The following is a 23,207-nucleotide window of genomic DNA, read 5'->3' as shown; positions in this document are numbered from 1 at the left end:
AGTGGAATTTGTTATTATTGCTATGTACTCAATAAATTTGGATTTGAGATCAAAAGATGAATTTTGAGCAAGAGTACAGAAGCTCAGCTTTTATTTATTTGTACTTCTATGCATATCTGTTTTACCATTGTACAACAACATCACTTTTGATGCTCAGTCCCCCCATTTTAGGTAAGCATAATATTGGAACAGATTAACTTAAAGTAAATTAAAGTAGTAAAGCAGTATTTGGTTCTACAGTACCTGTCCATGGTCGGGTTGTCGGCGACTAAACAGGCTCCCTTACCTGGGCTTGCCTGGTTGAGGAGGATGAACGACTCACCCGGCAAAGATCAAAAACAAGACTTGTTAATGGTGGAGGAACTCTTCATGATCCATGTCACTAACTCACTGCAACCCAACTTTCCCTCCAGTCTTTTTGCATTGCTTGCCACTGTGCACAGGGCACGTTGGGTGAATTATGTGCAGCAGAAGACGGGGTGTTTTCTGCATCACTTTAAACAAATTATAGCGCAGGTGTCATGGTCATCATCATCGGCTGTCATGACACTGACGATGACTCAACCCATGACGATTGCTGCAGATTTCAACTGAAGCATTAATATCTTGCTGGAGGCCAAGTGTGTCAAATTAAATTTGAATCTGACATTTGCAGGTGAAAGATTCGTAAGTCTTTATTATTTGATTGTGTCTTTCACAGGAGTTCTTCCAGGGATTGGGGCACTTAATGTTAATGGTGGATAAGCTTGCTGATCGTTCATCTTCAAGCTGCCAACAGCGCCTGGATCCTCGACGAGCTGAGCTGATGAGCCAAGCATCCAGTTTGCTTGCGCAGTCGCAGGAGCAAGGCAGGGAGCAACAGCAAGTTTTGCAGGTAGTTGCATTACATAAAACAATAGCTTCTAATGAGGAACAAATGGAAAATTTGGGCTGATGATTGTACTTTCACTAAACTTTGATATGTTTCTATGTGAGGATGAAATTACCACCAAATATCGGCTATATTGTATGTGCTGCAGTAAGTAGACTTCGCAAAGGTTGACAGATATCTGTTTTCCTGGTCCGTGTGGCACTCATTTCTTACAGGCCTGGGAAGACATTGAGGAGGAATACAAAACTCTGAGCCAGATGCTTACAGGCATGGAGGCTTTGGTTCCAAGTGATAGGGTGCAAGAAGAAACAGAACAGGAGATTATGGATCACATCAATATTTACCAGGTACAATGTCAGGCGAAGTGTTGTATGTTGTACCAACACACAATAAGTGTCAAGTTATTGTGTTACATTCACTCAGAAAATGCTGTTATAGTGTGATGGTATGATCATCAAGATCATTCGGGTAGCAGGGTCGGTGTTTTCAGCTACCTCAGGGAGTGATGTCCCTGCCTATGCGAGTCCCGGGCTCAGCTGGCTCCGGCTGACAGTACCTTGTGTGGGACCCTTGTCCAGGGTAACGGATCCTCACTGCCTTGTTGGGAAAGCGTCTTTAGGCTAAAGCTATGAGAAGGACACTCAGATATCAAACTGCACCTGTAGGTCAGCCTTGGCAGCGCTACATCGTGGATAAATGTGTCCATGAAAGTCAGTGGTGGCACCAATTTAGGCATCACTGCGCAGCATCTGCAGACAGCTGTGTCTACTTTGGACATCAAGGACAGCCGTCATCATACTGATGACCTGGCCAGTCTGCTGCACCTATGTGCATCAGCCTTCACGTTGCATTTACTGCACCTGCAGCCAACGATGCTCATAGGAATAGAGAGTGGGAGAGGGATCGCACACATATCTATCACTTTAATATCTTCTCTGTGCAGGTTTTGATGATGATAATGACAAAATATTCGTTGAAAGCGACGACTCACACCATCATCATCATGATCATCTGAAGAGGTATTGTACATCTTGTGGTCAGTTTGTGTTACTGAACTTTACTTTATTTCCTCCATTTTTGATCCTGAAACCACAGAATCTGAAGTCCAGCCTGGAACAAAGTCAGCCAAGGTTGCAGCGTTTGCTTGAATCAGGCCGAAACCTTCAGGGCACGACTAAACATTATCTGCCAGATTCTCATCTGGTGGATCTGGGTGAGCGCTGGCTAGCCTGCTCAGCCTTAGTGACAACAGAGCTTCATTGTCTACAAAACATGCTCCATCACTGGGTCAGGTGAGAAGAGGTCGTACTCATGTTGATGCAGCCCCACATACAGTGCGGTATTCCATCTGCGTAGTATATCATGTATAAGCATATATAATCAGTCATATATAATCATAGTCATAGTCATAGTCATAGTCATAGCATATATAATCCCTCCCCATCTTGTCTCCCACTCCCTTTATCTCATGTTATATGTGTCAGTTTGTATTTTTGTGATTAATGATAGTTCTTACACGAGCCTTGATCTTGTATACAAAAAAAGTCCAATACTGTCCAAAATCCTAGGGATCCTAGGATCCTGAGTTCGAATCCCGGTCGATCGCTGAATTAACGCCAGGGGGGTTGACTCAGCCTGTCATCCTTCCGAGGTCGGCAAATTGAGTACCAGCTTGCTGGGATGAATGATCACGGTGTGTACCCCGGTTTAGAATAGGTACACCGTATCCCTGCGCATCGTAAGAGGCGACTAAGGGTTGGCGTCAGGAAGGGCATCCGGCCATAAAACCATTGCCTCAAACAGGGAACCATGATTGTCATGGGGCCCACAAGGCTAACCCCCGCTCTAGCGGGGAAAATGGCCTTAAAACGATCATTCATTCATTCATTCATTCACTGTCAGAATATCTTGTACAACTAATCTTGTTGAATTAATTCCACACTTTTATCAAAACTTTCACTACTGTTTTTGTTTTGTTTGATATAATTCAAAAAATGGTGTCAGCTTGCTTATGAGGCAGATGTTTTGTACCACATAGGCCTTTTCTCAAAGAATGTTTACATATAACATCTCCATGTTATTTAGGCAAAATGGCAGAATTTTTTTTTATCAGAGTGTCTCTTCTTACTCCATTTCTTTCCAATCTCCCCTTTTCTTTCCTCCTTCCTAAAGTATTATTTCCTCTCCTCTATCCTTCCTTTTATCACTATTCCATATAATATATTTCCTTCCAAGCTCTACTGATGGAAAACATTAACTGAAAGTTTTTGCCATCTCCAAATAATTTACTTAATCAAAAGTGATTTTTCTATCTATCATTACCCTTCATTTAACTTTTGCAAACTTTGCTAGGATGCTAGAATCTGCACTGTGCAAGAAAGAGAGCAACCATAGGAAATAAATGTCCATTGAGGTATGATATTCCTGCCCCACGTCTGTGCTTGCCTAGTTTCCAAAAGGAATCGGCTGAGCTGGAACACTGGCTCAAGGAGGCTCAGACCCATGTGACTTTCTGGCAGGAAGAGATTGTGAATGTTTCTTTGAACCCACAGGACCTCAGGACATACCTCACAGAGTTACTGGTAAGTCTTTAGCTGTGTTTATGAGAATTTTCTGAGGAACTAGTTTGTTAATTTTTTTAGTAAAACTTTTTTTTATAGCAATTTGATAAACGCAAGACTGCACGATAAATATAGATGCAAGACTGGACGGAATCAGTGAAGTCAAGCAGGTGACTCCGCATTCTCTGAGCACTGATAATTACCATACTGCTATCTTTCACATCTCCAAATGGGTGCCGGTTGTTGGGCCCTGGTGTTGGGCTAGCGGCTAGGGTGCCGGCTTAGGATCCTAGGATCCTGGGTTCGAATCCCGGTCGATCGCTGAATTAACGCCAGGGGGGTTGACTCAGCCTGTCATCCTTCCGAGGTCGGCTAATTGAGTACCAGTTCACTGGTAATTCCCTGCTTGTCGTTAAAGGCGGCAAAAAGGGTTGGCGTCAGGAAGGGCATCCGGCCGTAAAACATTGCTTCAAAAAGGGGACCGAAAAACAACAACAACCACGGTTCCCGAAAAAGGCCAATCCCCGCTTGCGGGGAAAAATGGCCTCTAAAGGTGGTTTTATCTTTCACATGTCACATTGCTGACGGAGGTGTATTGAACTCAGTGTGGATATTTAGAATGGTGGACGGTAACACTTTAATATCTGCCAGTATTGATCTTTGTATAGGTTGCATTACCATGTTCAATAAAATTGTATGTAAAACTTTTGGAATGACCCTTGTATACAATGATCTTTTACAATTATGAAAACTTCTCCTTGAAAAGGTCAGTCATTGTTACTCCTCCAAAATGATGAATTCAGTCTTGGTATGTTAAGCCAGGCCCTGCAATCTCAATTCATGCACTGCTCCCTTGGCATCATTTTACATATGCTGATGGCATATTGTCTGTGATATATTTGCCATCTTGCTGAATTTTAGGTAGAAAAAGAGTTTCAATATCAATAAAAGTATCAATTTGATTTAAAATTTTTATTTTTTTTATCATTGTTACAGTTTTATATAGTGATTTAAAAGGTAATAGCACATTGCAACTTGTGCTGAAAATGAATCAAGAGCACCAAGGATTGTACTGAGATCGTCACTGAGCCTAAGTCCAGGTGCCTCATTAACAACCACCAGATGCTGCCTCGTAATCAGCCGCTAGAGGCTGCCTCATTAATTATCGATGGACATTACCCCAACCATACTTTGCTTGCTTATTTTGATAAATATATGAAGTTCAGGTTGTGCACTGGACTGCTTGCTTGCGGTACCAACGTATTTTCAGGTATAATTTAGAATGTGTATTTTTTCCAAATATTTTTAGAGTTTTATAAGCATAGATAATTTTCAATTAATTTTTCTCATTCTTTCCAGGAGCTTTCCATGGATATGGAGGAGAAGAGCACTCTGAAGACATCTGTTCAGAAGTATGGTAGTCATTTACTTCAGCTAAAGAAGACAAACCTGGTGTGGCTGAAGGAACGGCTCGGGGATCTTGATGGCTGTTGGATCAAACTTCTTGCTATTGTTCCAAAGCTTAAAGAAAAGCTATACCAGGTGACTCAAAATGACATTAATTTTGTTGTGCAAGCCTTGGTTCAAATGTTGTTTTGAGTGACCCCACCTGTTCACCCCTTCTCCCCATTGCCCCCCCCCCACCCCACCCACCCACAATGAGCAACACAATGAGCCAACTGCCCTTTTCAGGACTTACTGATTGTTGCACCTTTCAAGACTCTTAGAATCACACCTACCCCTCCCCCCCGCCCCCCATTTTATTTGGACCCATGTAAGCCCTCCAGATTACGTGCGAGTGAGCGAGGGGTCACAAGCAGACCCTGCCTTCTTTTCTCCTCTCCCTGTCCCTCTTTCTCCTCTTGTTTCCTGGAATGACTGTGGTGCTCGTTTGCATTTGTGACAAGTGACTGATTAAGAGGGGGTTATGTGCATTCTATAAGGATTTCTCGATAGTGAGACTGCTTGCATATACTTGCTCTTTGTTAAATCATTACAAAGCTTTTTCCAAACTGTCAGATTGTCAGCTCCTATTGGTTAAGAATGGTGTGCAGTAATAGGGAGGTCGTCCCTGCCATTCTGACATGGATAGCCATTGGCCGGCGTGTCCACCTACGGTAATGCGAGGTCGTATTTGATCAAGGTGGCACATCGGAAAGCACAGTCAGTCCTCATCTGGGGTTATTAAATTGCTGAGAAGACAAAGTGGGATTGGACGCTGGACCTTACCTAAATTAAGCATCTCAGGTGACGTCGTCTTCAGCATCTTTGGCCAGGAAGTAGATCCGAGAACTCCTCTCACAATTCCTACCAGAGGCGAATCCGTTACAATATCAAGGACCCTTTCAGCTAAAAGTTTAATAAAAACTGGCGGATTTCACAAACCAAAATGAAGAGATGATTTATAGATTTATAAAATGGAGGCAAAATTAGTTTTGTTTTTTCACATTTCCTTTCAAATAATTTCTATTTCATCTTTCAGACAAATTCATGGCAAACATTCTTGTGATGCTTTTGTTTTAGTTGTTGTTCAAAGGTACAATCGAATATGTTGCCATTCACAATCCACTGCAGATATGTATTTGTACATCTTATTTTAGGATTGTGGAGTTTTTCTCAAACGTTATTATCATTACTGTGCCTGCTGTTGGCTAAATGCTTAAGGTGGCAGGCTTGAGATCTTAGGGTCCTGAGGTTTAGCCCCTGTCGTGCCGTTGAAATAACACCAGGTGGGTTGACTCAGCCTGTCATCCTTCCGAGGTCGGCAAATTGAGTACCAGCTTGCTGGGATGAATGATCACGGTGTGTACCCCGATTTAGAATAGGTACACCGTATCCCTGCGCATCGTAAGAGGTGACCAAGGGTTGGCGTCAGGTAGGGCATCCGGCCATAAAAACATTGCCTCAAACAGGAAACCATGATTGTCATGGGGCCCGCAAGGCTAACCCCAGCTCTAGCGGGGAAAATGGCCTTAAAACGATCATTCATTCATTCATTCATTCTTATTGGTAATAAGGGGGCATTGCATCAGCGGCACAGCTGCACCTCCAGAAAATGATGCAACCACAAGCTGCATACGAAACACCACCACTGTCATTACTGTAAAATATAACAAAGATAAAGTTCAGCTTCATTGGATAAGTGGGGGAAGGGAATTTTTTTTATAGTTGATTACTTATTTTACAAGAAGGATACCCAATGTTCTCCTCAACTCAGGATTGCTCACATGAACATCTGGGATGAGGCAGATCAAATGTTTGGAGAAAATGACCGTACAAAGCGCTATCAATTGAAAATGCAGTTGAAAGCATTCTTCGAGAAAACGTGTGATTCCAAGTGTTGATAAATAGCCCTGGGTAGGCTGACGGTCATCTCTTGAGGTTGTAGTTTAGACCACTGATGATTTTGGGGACCTCCCCCCAGGCCCCCCTCCCACCCCTTGGGAGCTCCCCTTTGGGAGGTAAAAATACCTGGGAGGCCTGCTGAAACAAAATTGAAACATTTAAGACTGGGAAATCCTGCAGACCATCTAGTTGAATGGCTGTATCTGGTTTCACAGCAATCGGTTGGTAAATAAGGGATAAGTCGAGATCCAAAGTTTGGGAAGTAACCCCTCCACCCCCTTTCTCCCTGCGAGCCCAAATGATCCGAATTCGAAAATTTTGAAATACAAAAATCCAAGACCGAGCGATCCTGCTGACCATGGAGTCGAGGGTTGTATCAGATTTCAGAGCAATCAGTTGGTAAATAAAGGACAAGTAGGGATCTGAATTTCCAGGGGTTGACCTCCCTAGGAGAGTCCATGATCCAAAATCGAAAAATTGAAGCCTGAGCGATTGTGTGGGCCATCGAATAGAATGGCTTTATCGAGTTTCAGATAAATCGGTTGGTAAATAAGGGATGAGTAGGGATCCGAAGTTTGGGAGGTATCACTTCATAAGAGAGATTAAACTAATAGTCCTATTGATAAATGCACAAAAACATCATGATGGTTAAATGCCGATGCGATGCCCCAATATCCTGGTCAATGGACATGCTAGATAGAAAAATATAGTGATTGAGCTGCACGTTTGGAGAATTGAAAGAAAATAGTTAATACAAGTCAGGAGACGACGATGGTTCACGAGCGAGCGGTATTCAATGACAAAGGTCAAAACCGACATTGAAAATATATAAATAGGAATGTATTCTCTGTTATGAGACTAGTTAGCTACACAATACCGAAACTTCGGTTCGATTCCGACAACTTTGAAAATTTGACCTTTGTGACCTTGAAATGTCAAAACGAAGGTTGCTGACCTTGAAATGAGATAGAAAATAATGTATAATCATTTATGAGGTTAGTTAGCTACACAATACCGAAAATTTGGTTCGATTCCGACAACTTTGAAAATTTGACCTTTGTGACCTTCAAAGGTCGTCGAAGATTCTGAAATTTGTTGGAAAACTTGTATTTCATGATGTATGTGATAATATAAGATCATGTATGACATTTCACCCTATCAGGAAGCGAACAATGTAATAAAACCATCAAAAATCGACTTTTCTAAATTTTGTGACCTTGTGACCTTGACCTTGGGGCGAAAATTAAAAATCGAGCTCCGTGGGGCTAGACACATGACATTGGCCTAACCAAATACCGAAACCCCTGTCAGATTCCACCAAACCCCTCGGAGAAGATGTAGCTTGAACTCGATTACCCCCTAAAAAGACATCTTTTTTGGGCGTGGCTCCGCCCACAATGGGCGCAATACGCCCACTCTAGGCAGATCATGATATCAACCTCCCACCCAAGTTTCATCAACATCGGATGGTATCATCGGGTAGTTATGCTGCGGACAGACAGACACACAGACACACACCCATGACGAATATAGTGGTCACTCTGTTTGATAACTCGTGAACCAATATTTATAATTACAAATTTCCTGGGTTGGCACGATGGCCCAGAGGTACACACACTCATTTCGAAGCTGTCTCGCCTGGGTTTGAATCACGACCCGGCTATAAACTGTCATCCTGCTGTTTCACATGTAGGAAGATTCATCAATACGTGTGCCGTCCCTCGGATGGACGTTAAACTGGGTGTCCCGTCTGCTGCCATTAGTTGGTGGATGTTAAAGATCCCATGATATCCTTCGTGCAGTGGAGGTGGACTATCGCCAGCACCTTAAACAAATTTCAGATTCATGTCCTGACTACTGCTAGGAAGGCAATGGCAAACCACCAAGTATAACCCTTGCCAGGAAACTGAGCACCAACGCTCTGTAACAGAGTATGGTACATCAAAATCAGTACAATGTATATTTCCTGAACATTTAATAATGCTGTTTGATTATTTATTTTCGTAGAAAGCTCATTTGGTCGTGTTTGTCCTTGAGCGTCGTGTGTGCGTTTGAGTCATTTTCTGTTCTGATGCAGAAGCATGCCATCCTTCAGCTCGCAATGTAAACCAGGCTGTCCCACCTGCATTTAGCTTTTCAACATTAAAGATCCTGTGATCCATTTTGAGAAAAGTAGACCATTGTGTGTCGGTGCCTATTTAAATTCATTGCTTGAAGCTAGATACATAATTAGCACCGTCTGCAGTTGGTTGGAATGCTGACATGTACATGTGGCACAGGCATAAGTAGCCAAATGGCCTCCGGTGTCTCAGTTCAGTTGTACTGTATTTCCTATTTACACCAATCCAACAATCTTTTTACTACTGAATTTTTCATCGACCAAAATCAAGCTTTTTTTGCGAACCAACATATATATATATTTTTCTTTTTTTCTTTTTTTATTATTTTTAGAATTCTAATTATCTATATATATATATATTTTTTTTTCGAATACTACTCCCCTTTCTCCTTCTAAATCTCTCTCAAAACATTTATTTTGCTTTCCCTCTCAGGCTCTGCTGGAAAGACAAACATCAAGACAGGTCATTGATGAGCTGTGTGAATGGATGGACATGATGGAGAAAGTTCTGAATGAAGATGACGATAAGATTGAGACTCTAGCTGAAGTCCACAATATTCAGCCTTATTGTCACAAGTACAAGGTAAGATAACAGCCGATACAATTACCCTCCAAAATGCAGAATATTAACATTTGTCATCATGTGTTACGTGCTCCTCCCCGACCCACTGGTCACGGTGTACCTCCGAGCCCCGAGAGGAGTCACGGCAGAAAAATGTGTTATTCTGTGTGTCAAAGATCAACGGAGAAGCCACCCCAATTGTTACTCACAAACAAATATTGTATTAAGATCACACAAGAATAACAGTACAACAACAATAGTATTCAAAAGTACAATCAATATGTCCTATGATGGTACCATCAGTTTTGTAATATATAACTCACTGTGCTCCAAGTGAGTGAAAAAAGAACATTCCCCAATGTCTCTTATTCCTGGCTTCAAGACGAAGTTGATTCGCTTCAGCGATCGCCAGAACGATGTCCAATCGAGACCAGAATCCCGTGCGGATGGCAAGTACAGTCGCACCGCCGAAGCTGTACAAAGGCGCCCTCAAGGCGACTGGGAAATCCAAAGGCGCCCTACAGGCGACTGAGAGATCACACCCTCGGGTATGGACGAAGTAACCTTCAAAAAGCCACGTCACACACACGCCCCAGATCGACGTCTGAATGCGGTGAAAATGGTCGAAAATAGACGAAACCGCGAGCGAAGCACAAGTCCTGCGTGAGTCAAAATGGCCGACGACCCGCTCTTGAGAGGTAACGGCCCGGCGATAATTCTCCTCGGAATCCACCGCCAAAAACCTGACATGCAGGTTGATCGGTCACAGCGATGACAGCTCTGTCGCAGGAATTCCTTTCCCGGAAACCCGAAAGTTCGCTGGTGACTCTTGCTCGCCAACGTTCGCTTCAGAACTCGGAGCGACTCGGCTTTCTTGTCCGACTCACTCGCTCTGCCCTTTTTCCTCTTCGTTATCCGGTTCCCGATCCGGTTTCCTGTTTCTTTTAACATTAACTTTTTTACCTTTTGAAAACAGTTCATGAACAATAAACCTTTTGAACACAATAATAATTAATACATGGAATCAGAAATATTTACAGTGGTTGCAAACCACCACAACGGAAGTGACGAATCCATAACACTTCCCCCCCTCAAGAAAGAAAGTTTGAACATAGTGAAAACTTTCTTTGTAGGCAAAACTCTCCCAACAAACAAAAGTAAACTCACACCCAAATCAGCAATTCCCGTGATCAACGATTATCAATAGTTCCCAAAAATAAAGCAACAAAACTTCAAACAACCAACAGAGATTTCCAAAGTTAGTTCACTCTGGACAAAACATCAGCAACGACATTGTCCCTGCCCTTTACATGCTCAATTTCCAAGTTGAACTCCTGCAAAGCCAAACTCCATCTCATCAACCTCTGATTTTATTTTTCATTTTTTGAATGAAGGTTAAGGGGTGTAATAAAAAATCCAAACTCAAGCAAATCTACAGCACTTTTTTTTGGGAGGCCGAGCTGAGAGCCAGGTTTCATGGTGGTTGGGTGGGGAGGCCTGGAAATATTCACTACATGGACGCCTTTAGGAACTTGGAGTTCACGGTTAATCCGTGTAGGAATCTTAGCTCGGCTGCTCCGCAACATTCAGTGCTTCAAACTCTTCCTAACTTTCATAATAATCACGGTTGGAGCCCTTGTCGCTGTAGTCACGTGAATAGTGGTCTCCTTCTCGGCCACTACTCTGATAATCATCCCTTCGGGAGCTGAAGTAACTCTGGGAGCCTCCATAGTAATCTCGACTGCGGCCACCACCAAAACTACTACTTCCACCCTGGGAGCCATAGCCACCCCTGAAACTACCTCCACGTTTTCCTCCTCTGTAGCCCCTTCGACGCCCATGGCCTGCCTTCTCTACTGTTATTGTCCGACCATCCAAATCCTTGCCATTCAAAGCCTTTTCTGCATCTTTGGCATCCTTTGTGTTTTCAAACGTGACAAAGCCAAACCCTCTTGACTTTTGCGTCTCCCTGTCTTTTATCAGCCGCACTTCCAAGAGTGGTCCATATTGGCCGAAGACAGAGTCCAAAACAACTTCCCTTGTTTTGAAGTTCAGTCCACCTACAAAGAGCTTGCCAACATTGCCTCCATCCATGACTTGTGTGTGCTGACACTTAGTTTTTGGGTACTTGACAAGACGTGCCTGTGCAAAGCGTGACGTCAGTACCTTCCTCTCCTCTTCAGAGCGCTTCCTACCCATAGCACGAGTCGCGGTACAGGATGGAAAGATACCCGGATTCTACTGCTCTAACTGTGCGGTGTTATTTTCCATACTGGGCTTTTCAACCAACATTGGATTACCAGAAACTCGACCAGCGGCCAAATCATTCCCAATAATAAAAGAGATTCCCTCTACAGGAAGAGTGGCTTGTAAACCTACTGTGACCGGTCCTGACACCAAATCAGACTTTAAATGGATGACATGAAGTGGAGCTTTAACATAGCCACCAACCCCTTGTAAAAGAACACTAACACTAGTTGCCGTCTTCTCTGACAATGGCAAAATGCCTTCAAGCATCAAAGATTGATGTACTCCTGTGTCCCTCAATACCCTAACAGGTCTCTGGTTAGTCAAGTCTCCATCCAGTGACACAAACCCCTCTGAAATAAAAGGTTTGTAACCCTCTTAAACACAGTCGTTCTGTGATGCCGTAACTTTGGCATGGGAACCTTCACAAGGCACAGTCCTCCGAGGACGATTTCTCGCATTTGCCAACGCATTCGGAGTTGAACGAGTCTGACAACGCTCCTGATTTTTCCTTTTCAGCGCATAACATTGGGACATCAAATGTCCAGGTTTCTTGCAAAAAGCGCAAGTAGGCCTGGAGGAAAAACTCGTGGTCTATAATGATATATATAAAAACACCAACCAAAATGTGCTAATGGCTCCTGACTCCCTTCTTCTATTCTATTATGCAACCTTTAATAATTGCAAGGATTCCATGAAGGTAGCTAACATTGATAAAAACGTTTGCGGTCATCTTTCCAATGTCATCACCACTCCAACCATTCCCACAGACAGATATCCAACAACAATGAAGCTCACAACTGACATAATTTGTGTACAAGTGAATATATGTTCGATACTTCCAACAGCATTGTGTAATCCTTCATAACCTTTTCTTTTACCATAGGGTTATAAGATGGAACTGGCTGCCAAACAAACAGTGGTGAAATTTGTAAACAATCTGTCGAAAGAAGTCAGTGGACAGGAAGTGGATAGCAAACGAAGTGATAAAACAGAATATGCCGAACATTTGGGTGCCATGAATCAACGCTGGCAGCTGCTGCAAGGCCACATACAAAGCAAGGTACTCCCACTCTGTATTTATTCCTCGATTTCATGTGATTTGAGAAAGTTTCACAAGGTAATTAGATCATGGGTAAAATATATATTTTCCTTTCATGCTTGTGCCAGATCCACATCCCGGCACTCCCACCTAAAGCAGCTAGTGTGAATGCAGCTCAAGCCAAGCAGAGAATTCTGCCATGGTATTGACCCACTTCAGTTTCCTCATTTTTAGCTCACCTGGAACGAAGTTCAGTCCGGTGCGTTGTCCATCCGTCAGTCCGTCCGTCTGTCAGTCTGTAAACACTTGCAACTTCTTCTCCGAAACCGCTGAAAGAATTGTGACCAAACTTGGCACAAATGATATTTGTTGTGTTGTGACTAAAGTTTGTTCACAGCATTAAAGAATTCGGGGTATTAGGGGTCCACCGAGGGTCAAAGTAGATCCAGGTTTACGTCCCCAAAATAGGAATTTGCTTTTTCCTCTGAAAGACCACACACTATTTCGATGAAACTTCACCACAACCTTCATCACCCATAATGTACCGAAGTTTGTACTCGGCATTTAAAAAAAATCTGCCCCTTTGGGCGTCTACAGGGGGGTCGCCCCCCAAAATAGATATTTATTTTCTTCTCAGAAACCACACACGCAATTTCGATGAAACTTCACCACAGCCTTCATCACCCATGATTTACCAATGTTTGTTCAAGCCATTAGAAAAATTTGGGTCTTAGGAGGTATATGGGGTTGGGGGAGGTGGAGTGGGGGGGGGGGGGGGGGGGTTGGTCGGCTGGTTGGTTGTCCCCCAAAATAGGTATTTTAAAAATTGTTTGTTTAAAGTCTTATGATTATGTTAGTATGATTCTACCTGCTGCCCTGTCTTCTAGCAACCATTGAAATTGGTTAAAAATACCTTTAGTCGGTGCAGCATACTGTTTATTCTACCATGTGAGCACCAGGGGTATTGCCCCGATGTTTAAATATACCCTGCGATCTATCATGCTCATAAAATAAATGCAGACAGGACAGCTGGCTTTACACACCCAATCAAAGAACGGCATGTTCCAGGATGTAGCAGCCTTTGCATCGGAGCAGCAATTGTTTGTTAACTCTGATCCCATTGAAGATCAAATACAAATGGGACAATTCAATGCAATATTTTTTTACCCGAGCCAGAGGAGAGGGTATCGCATTTGAGTCCGTTTGTTTGTCTGTTTGTTACTTGAGAAAATCGAAGATTTTTCCAAGTATATTGGTTGGTCTTGTGCGTTATTCTGTCTGTATGTATGTATGTCTGTCTGTCTGCCTATGTCAGTCGCCTGCAGGTCACAATTTTCAACCGATCTTCACGAAACTTCACCAAATGGTGGAGTTGATCATAAGCAAAAAGCCTATTGTTTTTGCGGTCGAAAGGTCAATAGGTCAACATAGGCAAAAGGTCACCAACTTTGTCAAGTTTCTAAAATCCTCAATTTTCATCCCATTGACTTGAAATTTTAAGAAGATTTGCATATATGGTCACTGAATTCAACCACCAAGTATTTTTGAGGTCAACTTAGGCTAAAACATAGGCCAAAAGGTCAAACAAATTCTTAAAATCCTCAATTTTATCCAATTAATTTGAAATTTGAATAGGATTTGCATATCTGGCCATTGAATACAACCCCCAACTATTTTTGAGGTCAACATAGGCCTAAATATCAACATAGGCTAGATTTCTAAAATCCTCAATTTTCATCTGATTGACTTGAAATTTTAAGAGGATTTGCGTATCTGGTCACTCAATTCAACCACAAAGTACTTTTGAGGTCAACATCGGCCAAAAGGTCACCAACTTTGTCAATTTTCTAAAATCCTCAATTTTCATCTGATTGACTTGAAATTTTAAGAGGATTTGCGTATCTGGTCACTCAATTCAACCACAAAGTACTTTTGAGGTCAACATCGGCCAAAAGGTCAACACAGGCCTAATTTCTAAAATCCTCATTTTTCATCTGATTAACTTGAAATTTGAAGAGGACTTGCATATCTGGTCACTGAATTCAACCATCAAGTATTTTTGAGGTCAACATAGGCCAAAAGGTCAACATAGGCCAAATTTATAAAAACCTCAATTTTCATCTGATTAACTTGAAATTTAAAGAGGATTTGCATACCAGGTCACTGAATTCAGTCACCAATTATTTTTGAGGTCATCATAGGCCAACAGCTTATTTTAGGGATTTCGCAAGTATCGTGTTATGCACGACATATTTCTTGTTTGTTTGCCTGTCTGTTTGTCCGCATAGAGCATGACTATGCTTTTCTCTGCAACTGTTTGTCCGATTGCCGAATTATTAATTGATAAATCGATTTATCAATTTTTTTTACGATAATTATGACATCATCGGTCACTTGGTAAGACGTCATCTTGGAAAAACCGAAAAAATTTGCATCTCTATATCTCTGAAAGCGCTGCATAGAAAAAAAATGAGACGTGGCTCATTGTAAAGAACTCTCCATGGGGAATAACATATGTTAATGATGATGTCATAAGTTCCTCCATTATGATGTCATAATTGAACAGGTACAAAACTTCATCTGATCAAGATGAAATTTCTTGAGCGTCATCTATGGATAAACTGGTGGAGAAAAAATATATAATGATGATGTCATCGGTCACGTGGTTCGGCCGCCATATTTGTTTTCACATAAAAGCCTTAAAAACCACTGAAAACACATCCTGGCGAGGGTCTGCAATCTGATTGCTCTTTCTTGTTTAGTATGTATGATGGGTGCAATCATGGGAAAAATTACAGTGGGCTCATGGAGGAGCAAGATAGAGCTTACAGTGGGACAAACATCAAGGAAACAAGAACGGCACTCGGTAGAGCGCATACATCTGCCAGGCTGAACAGTTTACATTTTGTATCCCATTGATAGGCCGGATGTGGATCTGGACCTGAACAAAAATCTACTCAGCTTGTTATTTTCACTTACCCAACTCATCCAATGGGTTTTGTAACAATCCGTCCACAACTATTTGAAATATCACACTACATATTGTTTTTGTCTTGAATAATCACTTAGAAAATTAATAAACTCTCGGATCTGGATCTTCACCAAAATCTAATCAATTCTTCGTTGTCACACCCAACCTGTCACCATGTTTCATCTGAATCTGTACCCAACTTTATGAGATATCCTTCTCACAGAAAAACAACCAAACAGACAGACAGTCATGAGTGAAAATAAAGCTCCTATGTATTGTGTGAATTAGTCTTCGGGTTTTTTCCTCAACGCCATGAATTATCATCAATTTTGTTGGCTACTTTGGGTCACTGAGCTCCAAAATGAACTCAAAAAAACTTCGAAAAATACCTGAGAGAAAGAGTTGTACCTGTGCACAATAAAAGAGTTTGAGAACTTTCCCAATTCATCAATAGGGCTGAGATTCTGCGACTGCCTGTAGTGGAAATTAATGGCAACGTGAATTGGTGCAAGCTCCAGAGAACTGTGAATGGGCGCGTGCTACCCAATCCCTCAACCAACGCTGCCAGCGAATGGACTGTGAAACTTCCGGGAGTCCCTGCTGTAAACACGACATGTTTGGTGATCTATTCATTGGGCATGGCAATTGGAAAGACTATATTGTGGGACAGAATACACAAAGTAACGATTGCCAACACTTTGAGAAAGGACATCTTCATGATGTAAAAATACACAGAGCTTGTGCCAGCTATAGTTACGTGATAGCCAGATGTACCAGGCTAATGTTACATGAGAGGCAGATGTTCCCTGATGAGGACACCGTATCTGGTTTGGGTGCTTCTTAACAGCGATGGGTAGCTCATATCTGGGGCTGGTGAATGCACAGAATAGTTTAAAATTAAATTTACTACTAATCATGTTGGGGGTTAGGCGAGGAGGAAGCTGTGAGGGCTGTGAAAATATATTGTATCTTTTGTTCCAGAGCCACAAGAGAAATTATACTAGATCTTTCCATCTATTGATAAAAGGTGTGTGTGTGTGTGTGTGTGTGTGTGTGTGTGTGTGTGTGTGTGTGTGTGTGTGTGTGTGTGTGTGTGTGTGTGTGTGTGTGTTGTCCACTAACGCCGCTCACATATTAATAGGAAATGGTACGAACTCGCTACCTCTCATCCACTGATATTTCTCGTATTCTCTATATTTTCGTTAGTCCGATTGGCATCCATGAACACAACAATTATTTTCTACTTTTGTTTAAATGCAGAGAGTTATGCTATAAGACTATTTGACATATTTCACCCTAGCAGTGGCCAGTTAAAAGTACCCTGTGCAGGAGAAGTGAGTCTGAAAACACACACACAGCGCATGTACGTACGGCCTCGTCAGCATTCACAAGTCATTTTGAAAGTCCCTTTTTGTGGAATGAATATGTCACACAAGTATTGTTAGCCAATGTATATTGGACTGGGGTTCTTTTTTTTTTTTTCTTTTTTCTTTTTTTTTTGTATACAAGATCGAGGCTCGTGAAAGAGCGAACATTAATCACACAGAAAGACAAACAGACACATAAAACAAATAACATCGGGAGCGGTAGACAAGATGGGGAGAGAGCGGGAAGGACACAAACACAACATTTGAGAGCAGGGACCGAGAGACATGGAGACATCGAGAGATCTGTGGGAGGGAGAGGGCTTTGGGGGGGAGGCATGTGAAGGGGGGGAGGCATGTGAAGGGGGGGGGGGGGGTGGGAGAGGTATAAACATATGGACACTGCCAGGATTTCCAGGAGTCTATTCTAAACTCAACCCATTTGTGGCATCATTTCTGAGGTGAGAGCAGGAATTTGTAATTTGTTCAGGGTGCTGGCAATAACACGCCTTCACTTCATGGAAGACATCGTGAGATCTTTAACATCCACCAACTAATGTCAGCAGACGGTATGCCCAGTTTAACGTCGTCATCAGAGGGAAGGAGCATAGATTCCTGCAGTTGAAATACCAATATGACAGCTTATAGCTTGGCAGAGATTCAAACTCAGGCGAAACAGCTCAGAGTTGTGTGCATACCTGTAGGCTATCCTGCCAAACTGATAGAAGTCTGATGAGCCAAAGCACCATTTCCTGTCTCTCAGCTTTATATATATATATATATATATATACAGACTTGGCATTTAATATGGAATATTTTTTTTTTCTTGACTTGGGTTTACTTTCTGAACTCGGTATATCAATCTGGTGAGTTTCTTTTACGCTTCGGTGATTTCTTTGTTAAAAGAACCATGTCACTGATTGTCTGTCGCAGCAAGAAGTCAATAACAGGATTATATCACAGGTGGCGTGACAAAATGTACGGACAGGTACATTTGACGATTGGCTTCACAATCGGGTATATAAGGGTTGTTGCGTTCTGTATTAGTGGAAAACAACTGCTGCACGTCTACAAAAGTTATTGCCGCTTCCCCTGGAGATGGTCCGTCAACTCGACAATGCTGTTTGTCATTTAGTGGTGGCTTTACGAAATTCCGGCATGAAACAGCGTGCTATTGCTCGGCAGTATGGCATCACTCAAGGTCAGGTGTCAAAGATCCTGAAACGAAATGCTCAGAGGGGTGTCCCTACTCCAATACCGAGGTCAGGACGTCCCCGCAGAACCACAAGGAGGGATGATCGCCAGCTGCACCGGTTAGTCCGCAATGGCCGTACCAAGTCAGCTAATCGGCTTAGGGCTGAGTGGCAGCAACTGACAAATGTGCCTGTATCCAGAAGGCTAGTCAACCAATGACTGGTTCAAGCATGCTATCGTGCCAGGCATCCCCTGAGAAAGCCACGTCTGACCAGACAACACCGCCAGCGCCGATTACAGTGGGCCAGAGAGCACCGTCAATGGCAGCCAGGACACTGGAATCACGTGATCTTCAGTGACAAGTCTAGATTTCTGGTCTATTGTCAATATGGCCACGTCCGAGTGCGCAGACAAGTGCATGAAGCCTACAACGAAGATTGTATAGTTCCAAGAGTCCAAGCTGGAGGTGGTGAGGTGACCGTTTGGGCTGCTTTTCATGCAGGGCGCAAAACTGACCTGGTTGTTCTGAATGGAAACCTGAACCAGTTCAAGCACAGGGCCATTCTGGAAGAAACATTGCTTCCATTTGTTCATGCAGCCTTTCGAGGAAACTTTGTCTTCCAAGATGACAATGCACGGCCTCATCGTGCTCGCATGATCCAACACTTTCTTGCTGACCATGGTGTAGAGCATATGGAGTGGCCTGCCATGTCCCCGGATATTAATCCGATAGAGAACTTGTGGGCAGAATTAACGCGTCAAATCGACAACTTGGACCAGCAGCCTGCCTCTGTGCGTGAATTGCAGCAGGCTATTGTAACTGCATGGCAAGCGATTCCTGTCCAAACGTTGGTAAATCTCGTGAACAGCATGCCTCAACGTGTACGTGCTCTCCTGAATGCTCGTGGGGGTTACACGAAGTACTGAACTGTAATTTTACTGTCTGTAATCTCAGTCGTAATTTAACTTTTGTTTTTGTGTAAAAAAATTATTTGGCTAATGTGCAAAATAAAGAGATACTTCTGGAAAACGCACAGAAGTTTAACACAGTACTGTCCAGGAATTGAGTTCGATATCAGTTTACATCACTTTCAAGGATCAATTTATTTGCTTCAAAATGTCAAATGTCGTTTTTGTTTTTTTAAAGGTCACATTAACAAAATCTAGAATAGTTTCAACATAATTCCAATGAACTTTTGGTTCTAAGTCATCTTGAAAAGTAAGTTCACCCCCACAAAAAAATATTCCATATTAAATGCCAAGTCTGTATATATATTGTTACGGACACGACTTAGATGTTATGATGGGCCGAGCGGAATGGCCGCCGTGTTCGCACAGTTTACCCGATTCCACCCGACGTTGACCAAATCGCGCTATGCTAAATCAATGAAGGAAAGGACACAACGGCTGGGATAAATGAAACGACACAAGGGGTACAGTTCTCAAGACCTCCAGAGGAGGATATAATTGGTGGTGCAGAAAAGGGGGTAGATTACAAGGTAAGAGGTAAAGCACAGAAAAGATGGGCACTTAGTTACAGTCTTATCTTATCCCTGACAGACCACAGACAAACGGAACAAGACTGACTTACACAGGGATTGATGGCAGGGAAGGACAGGCAGTCGATAGCACAAGGTGCACCTTGGCTCAGGGACAGGATACAGCACGGTCCAGTAGATGCAGGGAGGTGTCACAGCGCTCGGTTGGTGGCGTCTCTCTTCCTTCAAGTCCAGCGCGCATCTGACGTCACCTCCCTCTTCCTGCGCATGCTCAGCGGGGAGTGACACGCCCTCGGCTCGTTGGCTCCGCCCCAGATGGAATCGGTCCGCCGCTTCTATTGGGTGCGGGGGGTTACCGGGCTCCGCCCTTGATGAGGAGCTGACAGCGAGCCCCTACGTGGTAACCCCGTCGGAGCACATGTTCGATGGCGGCTAACCAAGCCGGAGTGAGGACGCGCACTCCCCGCGCCGCCGCCGTTGTTGTTGCTGTTGTTGTTGTTGTTGTTGCTGAACCGTGAGGAAGAGCTGCGGGGAGGTATTGGGAGGTCCTAAACTTCCTAACGGTGCCATACAATCACATTCTGGTGCAACGAAGAGTCAGGATTAATGGAAACGAGTCCTTAACTGACATAGACTAAGAATAACTAGCAAGATGTCCTATAGTTGTCTACGTGAGATGCGGTGGACCTGGATGCGACATTTAATGGGGGAAATAGGGGAAGGTCGGGTCTACAGAGTGTTGTTTACAGAAAATGGGACTAGGGAATGGGGGATTGGGGATAGTTGGGAAGGATGAGGAAATAGGGGAATATTTACAAGCGGATATGGATGGATGTAAATCCCATATCCGCAACAATATGTATATATATATATATATATATAACTGTAAGAAATAGTAGAAACTCCAAAGTACGATCAGGGTGTCTCATTTGTATTGAATATATAATCGTTAGATTAAATAAGACGCGGACGTAGCTTCAGGACGTCGATCTTTAATTGTCGACCAAGCTTTCGACCAACAAAGGTCTTCTTCTGAGTCAGCCCCAAGTTCAACGGAAGCCGTTCCGTTGAACTTGGGGCTGACTCAGAAGAAGACCTTTGTTGGTCGAAAGCTTGGTCGACAATTAAAGATCGACGTCCTGAAGCTACGTCCGCGTCTTATTTAATCTAACGATTATATATATATATATATATATATATATATATATATATATATATATATATATATATATATATACTGTATATATATATACTGTATATATATATATATATATATATATATATATATATATATATATATATATATATATATATATATATATATATATATATATATCTGTGCAGCGTCTGTCCTGTCCTGTTTTGTGTTGTCTTGTCACTGAACTACTTTCTCAAACTTTTATGAAATCGTACCAAACTTCTGGTATGCACATATCTCTCCCGTCGGTATGTCCTAAGGTATTTTTTTAGAAAAATTTTACAATTATTATTATTTTTCTTTTGGAATTTTTTGGGGAATTTTTTTTTTTCAACTTAGTTTTTCAACTTCAATTGTTTATAAAATGTGATATCACGTATATTACAAATACATTTGTGCAAAATAATTGTTTGAATTATGATTGGTTTAAACCATGACAAAATGGCAACTCGGGTGCAGTCATTTATCTATATATCTACACATCTGGGCAGTGTCTGTGTTGTCACTCAACGACTCCCTCAAACTTTTGTTTCCGTGGTTGTGAAGTGTTTTTAATAAGGTTGTGGTGCTTTTGAATCACGTTGTGGTGAGTTGTTTTTAAATCACATGGTGGTGAGGTGTTTTGAATTACGTGGTGGTGAGGTGTTTTGAATTAGTTGGGGATGAGGTGTTTTGAATTACGTGGTGGTGAGGTGTTTTGAATTACTTGGTTGTGAGGTGTTTTTAAATGAAGTGGTGGTGAGGTGCTTTTAATTTCGTGGCTATGAGGTGTTTTTATTACGTGTTTTATGGCTGTGAGGTGTTTTTATTACGTGTTTTATGGCTGTGAGGTGTTTTTATTATGTGTTTTATGGCTGTGAGGTGTTTTTAATTTTGTGGTGGTGTGTTTTTATTACGTGTTTTATGGCTGTGAGGTGTTTTTATTCCGTGTTTTATGGCTGTGAGGTATTTTTAATTTCGTGGTGGTGAGGTATTTTTATTACTTGTTTTATGGCTGTGAGGTGTTTTAAATTTCGTGGTGGTGAGGTATTTTTATTACGTGTTTTATCGCTGTGAGGTGTTTTTATTACGTGTTTGATGGCTGTGAGGTGTTTTTAATTTAGTGGTGGTGAGGTGTTTTTATTACGTGTTTTATGGCTGTGAGGTGTTTTTATTGCGTGTTTTATGGCTGTGAGGTGTTTCTATTACGTGTTTTATGGCTGTGAGGTGTTTTTATTATGTGTTTGATGGCTGTGAGGTGTTTTCAATTTCCTGGTGGTGAGGTGTTTTTAATTTTGTGGTGTTGAGGTGTTTTAATTACGTGTTTTATGGCTGTGAGGTGTTTTAAATTACTTGGTGGTGAGGTGTTTTGAATTACTTGGTGGTGAGGTGCTTTGAATTACGTGGTGGTGAGGGGTAATCGTCCCAAACTTCCAGTCTGCACCTACCCCTCCCCTGTGTGTGTGCTGAGGGGTTCTTTCTTGAAAAAAAAAACATTCAACCTAAATCTTCAACCGAAATTGCCTATAAAAATGTAATATCACAAACACAACAAATACATTTGTGCAAAGTAATTGTTTGTATTATGATTGGTGTAAATCATGACAACACAGCAACTCAAGTACAGTCATTATCCTCAGCTAAAATAAGCCCGTCCCTCAGTAACTACGTGCGCTCGCCTCACCAAGCTAGTATATATATATATATATATATATATATATATATATATATATATTGTTACGGTTTTCCGCCACCCTTCCTACCCTTACCAAGGGAAGATTAAGCCCCTTGTTCCTTCTGGGCCGGCGTAACCGAGACTTGAAACGCCCCTTCCGGGCAAACGCAAGGTAGGGTTTCGGGACAGGTCTCGCACGTACCTAAATACCTGCGCCGCCACGGAAGCGGGGAACCAAGCCTCGCACGAGCCACGTGTAATTTGGGTACACCGAGCGGATTGCGTACCACGTGGTCCATGCAGTTACCGTTAGTATTGGAACCCGATTCGAGCAGTTCTATTCGTACCATGCTTAGTCAATGATGGAAAACACGAGACGGTCGAATAAAGGAATAACAGGATTTAATTATTATTTGCACTTATATGTACAATTCGGTAGAAGACAGAGACACAGAGCAGCCTTATACAGTCTTGTATTAATCCCAGACACGGGCCCGATCACACTCACAAAGGGGAAATGCAGGTAGGCTGGTGTTCACGCGCTGCCTTGGTCGTCCAGGAACGGCCCTGCCCAGCATGG

At 42.4% G+C, this 23,207-nt stretch overlaps 1 protein-coding gene across 1 annotated transcript in view; it reads left to right on the top strand.

Annotated features, from left to right (window-relative positions):
- The window catches only part of LOC137435376 (nesprin-1), a 375,431-nt gene that overhangs the window by 219,572 nt on the left and 132,652 nt on the right, over nt 1-23,207 (top strand). The window contains exons 73-79 of the mRNA XM_078784359.1: nt 701-874; nt 1,087-1,218; nt 1,967-2,163; nt 3,321-3,453; nt 4,792-4,974; nt 9,330-9,479; nt 12,592-12,768. Of these exons, the coding sequence (XP_078640485.1) occupies nt 701-874; nt 1,087-1,218; nt 1,967-2,163; nt 3,321-3,453; nt 4,792-4,974; nt 9,330-9,479; nt 12,592-12,768 (1,146 nt within the window). The remainder of the gene's footprint in view (nt 1-700; nt 875-1,086; nt 1,219-1,966; nt 2,164-3,320; nt 3,454-4,791; nt 4,975-9,329; nt 9,480-12,591; nt 12,769-23,207) is intronic.

Source organism: Myxine glutinosa, chromosome 9 (genome assembly GCF_964187855.1).
Source record: "Myxine glutinosa chromosome 9, kmMyxGlut1.1, whole genome shotgun sequence".
In the NCBI taxonomy this organism is placed as follows: Eukaryota; Metazoa; Chordata; class Myxini; order Myxiniformes; family Myxinidae; genus Myxine; species Myxine glutinosa.
The sequence above is the reverse complement of the archived record's forward strand: the minus strand, read 5'-3'. Positions and strand labels throughout refer to the sequence as shown.